Genomic DNA, 12,927 nt, shown 5'->3' with positions numbered 1-12,927 from the left:
TCATGCTGAAAGATGTTGCTGGCAGCAGATCGCTCTCCACAGCGTCTCCAGACTCTGTCAGGTCTGTCACATGTGCTCAGTGTGAACCTGCTTTCATCTGTGAAGAGCACAGGGCACCAGTGGCGACTTTGCCAATCCTGGTGTTCTGTGGCAAATGCCAAGCGTCCTGCACGGTGTTGAGCTGAGAGCACAACCCCCATCTGTGGACGTCGGGCCCTCATACCACCCTCATGGAGTCGCTTTCTAACCGTTTATGCAGACACATGCACATTTGTGGCCTGCTGGAGGTCATTTTGCGGGGCTCTGGCAGTGCTCCTCCTGTTCCTCCTTGCACAAAGGCGGAGGTAGCGGTCCTGCTGCTGGGTTGTTGCCCTCCTAAGGCCCCCTCCACGTCTCCTGGTGTACTGGCCTGTCTCCTGGTAGCGCCTCCAGCCTCTGGACACTACGCTGACAGACACAGCAAACCTTCTTGCCACAGTACGCATTGATGTGCCATCCTGGATGAGCTGCACTACGTGAGCAACTTCTGTGGGTTGTAGAGTCCGTCTCATGCTACCACGAGTGTGAAAGCACTACCAACATTCAAAAGTGACCAAAACATCAGCCAGAAAGCAATGGTACTGAAATGTGGTCTGTGGTCCCCACCTGCGGAACCACTCCTTTTTTGAGAGTGTCTTGATAATTGCCAATAATTTCCATCTATTGTCTATTCCATTTGCACAACAGCATGTTAAATTGATTGTCAATCAGTGTTGCTTCCTAAGTGGACAGTTTGATTTCACAGAAGTTTGATTTACTTGGAGTTATATTTTTCCTTTTCCTTTTTGCGTTGCATCACTCCATTGCAGAGATATTCACATTCTTTCTTCTTCTGGAGTGCACTATGTGAAATCTCTGCTTTTTAGTCTAAGGGCTCGCACCCACTTGCGAAGCAATCGGATGAATGCAATCCAATAAAAAATCAGATTGCATTCGCTCCAATGTTACCCTATGATGCAGCTCACATATGTGATTATTTTCTCATCCCGATTTAGCATGCAGAAACAATGGCAGCATGCTGCGATTACACCCGTGCATCGGATAGCATGCACCCATATACAGTTGTGGCCAAAAGTATTGGCACCCCTGCAATTCTGTCAGATAATACTCAGTTTCTTCCTGAAAATGATTGCAATCACAAATTCTTTGGTATTATTATCTTCATTTAATTTGCTTGCAAGGAAAAAACACAAAAGAGAATGAAGCAAAAATCAAATCATTGATCATTTCACACAAAACTCCAAAAATGGGCCAGACAAAAGTATTGGCACCCTCAGCCTAATACTTGGCTGCACAACCTTTAGCCAAAATAACTGCGAACAACCGCTTCCGGTAACCATCAATGAGTTTCTTGCAATGCTCTGCTGGAATTGTAGACCATTCTTCTTTGGCAAACTGCTCCAGGTCCCTGATAAATGAAGGGTGCCTTCTCCAAACTGCCATTTTGAGATCTCTCCACAGGTGTTCTATGGGATTCAGGTCTGGACTCATTGCTGGCCACCTTAGAAGTCTCCAGTGCTTTCTCTCAAACCATTTTATAGTGCTTTTGGAAGTGTGTTTTGGGTCATTGTCCTGCTGGAAGACCCATGACCTCTGAGGGAGACCCAGCTTTCTCACACTGGGCCCTACATTATGCTGCAAAATTTGTTGGTAGTCTTCAGACTTCATAATGCCATGCACACGGTCAAGCAGTCCAGTGCCAGAGGCAGCAAAGCAACCCCAAAACATCAGGGAACCTCCGCCATGTTTGACTGTAGGGACCGTGTTCTTTTCTTTGAATGCCTCTTTTTTTTTCCTGTACACTCTATGTTGATGCTTTTTCCCAAAAAGCTCTACTTTTGTCTCATCTGACCAGAGAACATTCTTCCAAAACGTTTTAGGCTTTCTCAGGTGAGTTTTGGCAAACTCCAGCCTGTCTTTTTTATGTCTCGGGTAAGAAGTGGGGTCTTCCTGGGTATCCTACCATACAGTCCCTTTTCATTCAGACGCTGACAGATAGTACGGGTTGACACTGTTGTACCCTCGGACTGCAGGGCAGCTTGAACTTGTTTGGATGTTAGTCGAGGTTCTTTATCCACCATCCGCACAATCTTGCGTTGAAATCTCTCGTCAATTTTTCTTCTCCATCCACATCTAGGGAGGTTAGCCACAGTGCCATGGGCTTTAAACTTCTTGATGACACTGCGCACGGAAGACACAGGAACATTCAGGTCTTTGGAGATGGACTTGTAGCCTTGAGATTGCTCATGCTTCCTCACAATTTGGTTTCTCAAGTCCTCAGACAGTTCTTTGGTCTTCTTTCTTTTCTCCATGCTCAATGTGGTACACACAAGGACACAGGACAGAGGTTGAGTCAACTTTAATCCATGTTAACTGCCTGCAAGTGTGATTTAGTTATTGCCAACACCTGTTAGGTGCCACAGGTAAGTTACAGGTGCTGTTAATTACACGAATTAGAGAAGCATCACATGATTTTTCAAACAGTGCCAATACTTTTGTCCACCCCCTTTTTTAGGTTTGGTGTGGAATTGTATCTAATTTGGCTTTAGGACAATTCTGTTTGTGTGTTTTCATTGAAGACAAATTAAATGAAAATAATAATACCAAAGAATTTGTGATTGCAATCATTTCCAGGAAGAAACTGAGTATTATCTAACAGAATTGCAGGGGTGCCAATACTTTTGGCCACCACTGTAAGTCTGTGGGTGCATGTGAAACATCGCACTGCACTCGGATATCATCTGAGTGCAGTGCGATTCCCGTCGACGCCAGCTACAGAGGAGGTGGAGAAATTAATTTCCCTGTCTCCTCCGCACCTGTGCTGTGATCCTGTCGTGCACGGACACGCAGCTCTCTCATCGGATGTGATACGCTAGTGGAACCCCGGCCTAACCGAGTGTTTCTTCAGAGTCTTCTATGGGCTGTGTGCTTCCACTTCTCTTTCCCAGTCCCTGGCAATCACAGTTCTTCAGTATCTGTTACTGATAGACTGTTAGATCAGCTGCTGTTATTGGCAGCATCTGGGAAGGAGGAAAGCACATGCCCTTAAAAAAGAAGCGTCCAAAAGCAGAGATTTCACATAATGTGCTCCAGAAGAAACAAATGTGTATCTTTGCAATAGAGCGACAAAGCACAAAATGGATAAGAACGGCAGAATCAGGGGAGCTTGGGAATTTTTAGAAGTTATATAATTAATGCAATGTATCTGCTTCTCATTTGTTCTTTCCTAGTATTTGTGAAGGGCAAGTACTAATCCAACTTGCATCACTTTTGAAAGGTGTCGTTTTCTAGTTTTTACTTATTTTGTATATGGCACTTGCAGTGAACCACCTAGTGATGAATGAGCCTAAGTGACATCTGAGAATAAGTCAAGGACTATAGATGTTGTCAGGTTAGTGTCACCTGATACCTGCCTTTCACTATGTGTGACATCTTGTATATGGGTCTGCTGTAATGGTCAGACGAACTTCCGGGGTTACACCACAATAGCGCTCACCACAGAGGTGGGGGAGCTGTGACATATGCAGCAGCTGGCTTTTCAGGCAGATGGACACAGAGCACAGCCTGGGGCTGTATGTTATATACTTGTGCAAATGAGTGCTGAGAGAGGGGGCAGAGAGCCCAGGAATAGAGTGTGAATCAATGATATGTAATGCATGCTTAATGCACAATTTCACATCCCTTCCTAACATGCAAATCCATGTTAGTCTAGAAAAGGCCAGGACCAAGCTGTGATGATATCCTTGTAGGTGTTTTATTCTTTCAGCACCATGCAGGAGCCATAGATGTCTGCATTACAGTCCTCCTTGTACTGTTTCCATACATGTTTTAGGTCCTGTATTCTGATATAACATTTGTATGTGTATCGCCTTGTGGCAGATATTCACAGGATCCCACAGTCCATTGAGGTCAGGGGGGTTCCTTCCAGAATTGTTCTCATTTTCTTAAAACGATGCAGGCGCCTGCTTCTTTCCACAATTTGGAGCTGGTCATTCATTGATGTGATTTGAAAAATTTGCAAAACCAACAGATTAACAACCAGAATGCGGCTGTCATATAATGTATACTTTACAGTAAGTGGGACTTTATGAGGATTTTTGTTTTAGCAGTGCAGCAAGGTTGCCTTAAAAATAAATTTATTGTAGGTTTTCTTCCAGTCCTTTATCAAGCAATCAACTGCTTTTTGGGAATGGGTAAGTGGTCATGCTGGGTGTTGTAGTGATTGGCACCATAGGGCTATATTTTGGCTTACATTTAGGTATGCTGTGGATGCAGACCATTGCATCCTATGTTGATGTCGTCTTATTTTCTTTCATCAGATCTCTGCGGAGGTGAAAGAAGGCTCACCCACCCCACACCCTGAGCAACAGAATGAAGGCTCACCCTGGTTTATGGATATCTAGTGTCCTGTTCCTCCTCCATTTGGTCTGTGCTATTAAAGTTCCCCAGGACCGTAAGTTAAAGGGAAGAGGGAGGCAATGTCTCCTGTAATGTGTTATTTATTATCTTCATTATTTCTGTCTAGAGTAATATATGTTGGTAGATTTGCTTCTCGAGAATGTAGCATTTTTTAATCGGCTAGCTATAATCATAGTCATTCATGTTTATGGACCCATGACCAATCTGTTACCTGTCCTGTCTTAAAGGAGACATGAAGCAATCTACATTGTGCAGATGGTACTGTTCAGGGTTTAAGAAGCAGCTGTGTCTCTTAGCATCCACCACTGCCCCCATACAATAGCTCAATGACCCTGTCACGTGTGGGCTCCATTGGTGACAGGGGACTAGAGAGCACACAATGAGGACTCCCTCTGTCCAGCATTGCAGGTGGTAGGGAGCAGCTGCCTCTGTCTGGCCATACAATGTAAGATAAACTAAATTTTATGCTTGTCATCCTGCCCTTCACAAGACGAGCAGGCAGGATCTCTAAGACATCTTGAGTGTCGGGCTAGACAGTACATGCAGACGTGAACCTGAGAACATCTCAGAGGTTGTACAATGAGAAGGGTAGTGTAAAAAATACATGGCACAAGTCAGCAGCGCCTTACAAGAAACCTCCGCACTCATGTTTACCCCTGTTACTTATTACATAAGAAGATCCTTTCTCATACGTTGGTTTTCATGTGTATTATTCATGGTCCGAATGCAGTGATTGGCTCAGATATATTTGTAAAATTGGAAAAAAGGAGACAGTAAACTATAAAAACAGTAAATAATTAGGACCAATCTAAAGCACCACAGATACATACTAGGTGTAATTATTGTTTGTGCCTGCAGATACATTTGTATGCCATTATCATTGCTAATAAACGTAGTTGTATGTCATCCCTAGTACTAATGTCATATAAGCCTTTATAATATAACTGGGTATTGTCTCGTGCAGCAGACATTGCAGAAGAGAATATATGTATTGCGATTCTGTAGACTCTTCACATTAGTTTACGTCTGGCTCACTTTAGTTTTTGTTTGTTAACTGTAATTTTTTGTTTGCTAACTTTGTCTCTTCTTTAACTTCCCATTTGCTCTCATGGAAACTAACAGCAACCATTGAACGAGACCGTAAGTTATATTCATCAGTGTCATATTCTTCTGACTTAAAGCCCTCATACACATACGAAAGTTTGTATGGGGTCCTCCCGACTGTCCCTTGGCTCATGATATTAGTGGAGGGAAGTATAAGGCAGGTCACACTTGATTCTCTTGTTGTCTCATGAGATAAGCAACCAGAAGAGTATAGTAGTGGCTAACTCCATTCTTGTCTGTAACATCATATGAACACTTGGATGAAGTGAATGTTCATGTACATGGGGGAGTCAGTAGAGAGCTGACGGTCATATGTGTGCTAGATACAGTACATGGGGTATAAGAAGTCTACACACACCATTTAAGGCCTCCTTCACATTTCTGTGTTTCCTGTATGTGTGGTATCCATCTTTTTAACGGATGCCACAAGTACCCATTATAATCTATGCTGTTATTCATATATCTGTGTTTTTACACTGACCATCTGTCCATGCAAAACACACTGAGACATGTCAGTTTTTTCCGGCAGCACTGGTGACAAGGGCCAATACAAGTCTATGGGTCTGTGAAACACGTACAGGACGAGGATGGCATCAGTACAGTCCGTGTGCCGTCCATGTTTAACATTGTAAAGTATAGGAGAAGCTTTCTAATTTATTTATTTCTTTATCCAAGCCGGAGAAACACTGATGACACCGGTACCGGTATTTCGCATATGTGTTTAAAAACGGATGAGGCCTTAATTCCATGTTTTTGTCATATAATCAAAATCATACCAAGAAGAATCGTTTCAGAACATTTTCCACTTTTAATGTCACCCATAATCTGTACAATTAAATTGAAAAATTAACTGAAATTTTCAGGTGGAAAAAGAAAAATATACAGCTAAAAGGATGTGGTTGCATAAATATGCACACCCTTAAACTAATACTTTGTCTTTTTGGGTAGACGTCTATCAGCATGGCACATCTAGAATTGGCAATTTTTGCCCACTCTTCCTCACAGTAGCTCCAAATCTGTCAGATTATAAGGGCATCTCCTGTGTACAGCGCCCTCTTCAGGTCACCCACCAGTCGGGCTCTGGTTGTGCCACTGCAAAATTCTGATCTACTTCTGGCAAATCCATTCTTGTGTTGATTTGGAGGTCTGCTTAGGGTAGTTGTCATACTGAAAGGTGAAATTCCTCTTCATCTTCATCCTTTTAGCAGAGGCCTGAAGGTTTTGTTTAAAAACTGACTGATATCTGGAACTGATCATAATTCCCTCCACCATGACTAAAGCCTCAGTTCCAGCTACCAAAAAGCAGCCCTGAAGCCAAATGCTGCCTCCACCATGTTTAGACTGGAAGGATATCACTGCATGTTATTCTTTCTGTCATATCTGCCAGGATTGCTGATGGAGCCTCTACAGCAGTGTGAACACAACATGAGTGTACTCATTTAGTCCCCAGTGTAGATTTCATTTGCCACTTATTTTATTACCTGTTGATCAAGTCAAAATTTTCTCCAAACTTCTCACAGTTTACAAAATCAGTCCTCCTTATGGGGAGTCAGTGATGTCATATATTCGTTTCAAAGTAAGCACAGGTCCTTGAATGGGAGCTTCCACCAAAAACAACCATATGTTTTAAAATGTAAAAATCCATGGACTAATTTTGGAAAGAAACCTTCTTCATGTTCTAATGCAGATGAGGTCTTTGGTGCAAAATGGACAGGGCTGTCCAGTCCAGAGCACTTTACCTGCTAGAGTTTTAACAGCTAGCTCTGCCCCAGCTGTCCATAAATGGCGCAGGTGTGGAGCTAGCCAGCTACGGAAATAAGTGATGTACGGCATGGATGGGGATAATCCTTTAAGTAAGGATTTTTAAAGCGCTCTTAGAGCCGGGTGCACAGATTACTGTAGTTCAAAGCCGGTTCGGACAGCTAAGAATGCTGCTAGGAGCAAATCTCTAGATGTGTAGGTGACTTGGCTCCTGAAATATGTCCAGACGTGCCTAAGGGCAGGCATCCTAAGTAAAGACTTATAAGTCACTTGTGGCATATATGCTCTTGATAACTACTGTACCTGCATATTAACAATGGAGATTAGTCGACTGACACTCTCTCTTTTCTGTCCCATAGTGTATCAGCCCCCGACTATCACCAAGGAATCTGAGAAGAATTATATTGTTGACCCACGCGACAACATTAACATTGAGTGTGAGGCTACAGGAAACCCATACCCAACGTAAGCAGTCTGCAAATGAGTCAGTAGGAAGATAAAATCTGTGATTATCTTGTTAGAGCAAACATTTTGATTTTGCGGCTTTCTTCCCATAGATTTACATGGACACGGAACGGGAAATTTTATAATGTAGCCAAAGATCCAAAAGTCTCATTCCGCCGGCGGACTGGGACCCTTGTCATAGACATTTATGGGGGTGGTCGTCCTGAGGATTACGAAGGGGAGTATCAGTGCTTTGCTCGCAATCGACATGGAACCGCCCTTTCGAATAAGATTTTACTACAAGTATCAAGTAAGTTTCTTGGTGGCCAAAGATGGCTGGCAAAATGCAGTTGATGAAGATGGTTCTACTCCCTTTTGCCTATCTCTTGGCTATAAGTGTTTGCATGTTTTTTTTTTCGCAATGGATTTTGACCCAAAATCCACACTAAGAATTGCCAGTGTTACAGATTTCACTGTAATATATTGTAGGGGTGAAATATGTTGTGAAAATACATGACAAATCCACAACATGTGTGACAAATCCGCAGCATACGTGACAAATTTCGAATCATACGTGACAAATCTGCAACATACGTGACAAATCCGAAACATATGTGACAAATCTGCAACATATGTGACAAATCTGCAACATGCGTGACAAATCCGCAACATGCGTGACAAATCCGAAACATGTGACAAATCTGCAACATATGTGACAAATCTGCAACATGCGTGACAAATCCGCAACATGCGTGACAAATCCGCAACATACGTGACAAATCTGCAACATACTTACAAATCTGCAACATACGTGACAAATCTGCAACATGTGTGACAAATCCACAACATACGTGACAAATCTGCAACATGTGTGACAAATCCGCAACATACGTGACAAATCTGCAACATATGTGACAAATCCGCAACATACGTGACAAATCTGCAACATATGTGACAAATCCGAAACATATGTGACAAATCTGCAACATATGTGACAAATCTGCAACATGCGTGACAAATCCGCAACATGCGTGACAAATCCGCAACATACGTGACAAATCTGCAACATACGTGACAAATCCGCAACATACGTGACAAATCTGCAACATACGTGACAAATCTGCAACATGTGTGACAAATCCGCAACATACGTGACAAATCTGCAACATATGTGACAAATCTGCAACATGTGTGACAAATCTGCAACATACGTGACAAATCTGCAACATACGTGACAAATCCGCAACATGTGTGACAAATCCGCAACATACGTGACAAATTTCGAATCATATGTGACAAATCTGCAACATACGTGACAAATCTGAAACATATGTGACAAATCTGCAACATATGTGACAAATCTGCAACATGCGTGACAAATCCGCAACATGCGTGACAAAGCCGCAACATATGTGACAAATCTGCAACATGCGTGACAAATCTGCAACATACGTGACAAATCTGCAACATATGTGACAAATCCGCAACATATGTGACAAATCTGCAACATACGTGACAAATCTGCAACATGTGTGACAAATCCGCAACATACGTGACAAATCTGCAACATACGTGACAAATCCGCAACATGTGTGACAAATCCGCAACATACGTGACAAATTTTGAATCATACTTGACAAATCTGCAACATACGTGACAAATCCGAAACATATGTGACAAATCTGCAACATACGTGACAAATCCGCAACATGCGTGACAAATCCGCAACATACGTGACAAATCTGCAACATACGCGACAAACCTGCAACATACGTGACAAATCCGAAACATATGTGACAAATCTGCAACATGCGTGACAAATCCGCAACATGCATGACAAATCCGCAACATACGTGACAAATCTGCAACATACGTGACAAATCTGCAACATACGTGACAAATCTGCAACATACGTGACAAATCCGCAACATACGTGACAAATCTGCAACATACGTGACAAATCTGCAACATACGTGACAAATCTGCAACATACGTGACAAATCCGCAACATACGCGACAAATCTGCAACATACGTGACAAATCTGCAACATACGCCGCAAATCCGCACCATGCGTGACAAATCCGCAACATATGTGACAAATCTGCAACATGCGTGACAAATCCGCAACATACGTGACAAATCTGCAACATACGCGACAAATCTGCAACATACGTGACAAATCCGCAACATACGCGACAAATCTGCAACATACGCCGCAAATCCGCAACATACAGTTATATGAAAAAGTTTGGGCACCCCTATTAATCTTAAGCTTAATGTTTTATAAAAATTGGTGTTTTTGCAACAGCTATTTCAGTTTGATATGTAATAACTGTTGGACACAGTAATGTTTCTGCCTTGAAATGAGGTTTATTGTACTAACAGAAAATGTGCAATCTGCATTCAAACAAAATTTGACAGGTGCATAAGTATGGGCACCTCACCAGAAAAGTGACATTAATATTTAGTAGATCCTCCTTTTGCAAAAATAACAGCCTCTAGTCGCTTCCTGTAGCTTTTAATGAGTTCCTGGATGAAGGTATTTTTGACCATTCCTCTTTACAAAACAATTCCAGTTCAGTTAAGTTTGATGGTCGCCGAGCATGGACAGCCCTCTTCAAATGATCCCACAGATGTTCAATGATATTCAGGTCTGGGGACTGGGATGGCCATTACAGAACATTGTAATTGTTCCTCTGCATGAATGCCTGAGTAGATTTGGAGCGGTGTTTTGGATCATTGTCTTGCTGAAAGATCCATCCCCTGCGTAACTTCAACTTTATCACTGATTCTTGAACATTATTGTCAAGAATCTGCTGATACTGAATGGAATCCATGCGTCCCTCAACTTTAACAAGATTCCCGGTGCCGGCATTGGCCACACAGCCCCAAAGCATGATGGAACCTCCACCAAATTTTACTGTGGGTAGCAAGTGTTTTTCTTGGAATGCTGTGGTTTTTTGCCGCCATGCATAACGCCTTTTTGTATGACCAAACAACTCAATCTTGGTTTCATCAGTCCACAGGACCTTCTTCCAAAAAGAAATTGGCTTCTCCAAATGTGCTTTTGCATACCTCAGCCGACTCTGTTTGTGGCGTGCTTGCAGAAACGGCTTCTTTCGCATCACTCTCCCATACAGCTTCTCCTTGTGCAAAGTGCGTTGTATAGTTGACCGACGCACAGTGACACCATCTGCAGCAAGTTGATGCTGCCGCTCTCTGGAGGTGGTCTGAGGATTGTCCTTGACTGATCTCACCATTCTTCTTCTCTGCCTTTCTGATGTTTTTCTTGGCCTGCCACTTCTGGCCTTAACAAGAACTGTCCCTGTGTTCTTCCATTTCCTTACTATGTTCCTCACAGTGGAAACTGACCGGTTAAATCTCTGAGACAGCTTTTTGTATCCTTCCCCTGAACAACTATGTTGAATAATCTTTGTTTTCAGATCATTTGACAGTTGTTTTGAGGAGCCCATGATGCCACTCTTCAGAGGAGATTCAAACAGGAGAACAACTTGCAAGTGGCCACTTTAAGTAGCTTTTCTCATGATTGCATACACCTGGCTATGAAGTTCAAAGCTCAATGAGGTTACAAAACCAAAAAAAGTGCTTTAGTACGTCAGTAAAAAGTAGGTAGGAGTATTTAAAACAAGAAAATGATAAGGGTGCCCATACTTATGCACCTGTCAAATTTTGTTTGAATGCAGATTGCACATTTTCTGTTAGTACAATAAACCTCATTTCAAGGCAGAAATATTAATGTGTCCAACAGTTATTACATATATCAAACTGAAATAGCTGTTGCAAAAACACCAATTTTTAAAAAACATTAAGCTTAAGATTAATAGGGGTGCCCAAACTTTTTCATATAACTGTACATGACAAATCCACAACATACGTGACAAATCCACAACATACGCAACAAACCTGCAACATACGTGATAAACCCGCAACATACGCTACAAACCTGCAACATACGCAACAAACCTGCAACATACGCGACAAACCTGCAACAGACGCGACAAACCTGCAACATACGTGACAAATCCGCAACATACGTGACAAATCTGCAACATGCGTGACAAATCCGCAACATACCCGACTAACCTGCAACATACGTGACAAACCTGCAACATACGCGACAAACCTGCAACATATGCAACAAACCTGCAACATACGTGACAAATCCGCAACATACGTGACAACACCTGCATTGATTTCTTTCTGCTACATGCATCTTACTATAGTTTACATTATAAAGAATTTAAAAGGGTTGTCCAGATTGAAAAAACATGGATGCTTTTTACCAAATCAGTCCCACCTGCCCGCGGGTTGTATGTGATATTGCAGTTAAGCCCCATGCACTTCAATGAAGCTTACAGCAATAACACTGGTTTTGGGAGATAGTAGCTAAGTGTGTAAAACCTCTTCTTAGATGGGTCTTTGTTGTTCTGCAGATAAGGGAATGTTGCATTCTTTCTTTTAGAAGTACTAAGAAAAGATAACCATAATTTTACACTGTAATTATACTTAGTATCAAAGAAGATTTGTAAATGTTTTGCAATTTTTTTCTCTCAAAACTCTATTTTAATTATACAGGATCCCCATTGTGGCCAAAGGAAAACCTGGATCCCGTTGTTGTCAATGAGGGAGCTTCCCTCATTCTTCAGTGCAACCCCCCACCAAGTCTTCCCCCTCCAGTCATATTCTGGATGAGCAGCTGTAAGTGGGAGATAATACTGTGCTATGTTATATATGTGAAGGTCTATTCTTTCACAGAAAAGATGAGACTATTTACCCTCTTTGTTTTTTATGTAGCAATGGAGCCGATTGCACAGAATAGACGCGTGTCTCAGGGTTTGAACGGGGATCTGTACTTCTCTAATGTCCTGCGTGAAGATGCACAGACTGATTATAGCTGCAATGCTCGTTCTCATTTTACACATACCATCCAGCAGAAGAACGCCTACACACTTAAAGTGCTGACCAGTAAGTGGACCCTCGTTCTCTACAGGAGATGGAAACTTATTTTTTATATTGCAGCTCACATTGTCAGAACATGATGAACAGTGCCATGGGGTTTTCCACTATGACACCGTAGTATATGAGTTATCTTACATTATAAAGATGCATAATAGTGTAGTAAAAAGCAAAGTGTCTAT

The 12,927-nt window shown here is 42.1% G+C and overlaps 1 protein-coding gene across 18 annotated transcripts in view; it reads left to right on the top strand.

Moving 5' to 3' along the window:
- The window catches only part of NFASC (neurofascin), a 165,695-nt gene that overhangs the window by 55,790 nt on the left and 96,978 nt on the right, over nt 1-12,927 (top strand). For 13 of the 18 annotated variants that reach the window (XM_073666996.1, XM_073667017.1, XM_073667022.1 and 10 more), the window contains 6 exons: nt 4,359-4,492; nt 5,581-5,598; nt 7,683-7,788; nt 7,881-8,077; nt 12,365-12,487; nt 12,584-12,754. In XM_073666996.1, coding sequence (XP_073523097.1) covers nt 4,411-4,492; nt 5,581-5,598; nt 7,683-7,788; nt 7,881-8,077; nt 12,365-12,487; nt 12,584-12,754 — 697 coding nt within the window. In that variant the 5' untranslated portion in view covers nt 4,359-4,410. The remainder of the gene's footprint in view (nt 1-4,358; nt 4,493-5,580; nt 5,599-7,682; nt 7,789-7,880; nt 8,078-12,364; nt 12,488-12,583; nt 12,755-12,927) is intronic. The other 5 variants (XM_073667024.1, XM_073667018.1, XM_073667006.1 and 2 more) reach the window with 1 other exon arrangement.

This window comes from Phyllobates terribilis, unplaced genomic scaffold (genome assembly GCF_046119375.1).
Source record: "Phyllobates terribilis strain yellow unplaced genomic scaffold, ASM4611937v1 Scaffold_2__4_contigs__length_985480577, whole genome shotgun sequence".
Taxonomy (NCBI): Eukaryota; Metazoa; Chordata; class Amphibia; order Anura; family Dendrobatidae; genus Phyllobates; species Phyllobates terribilis.
This window is presented reverse-complemented; position numbering and strand designations above follow the sequence as displayed.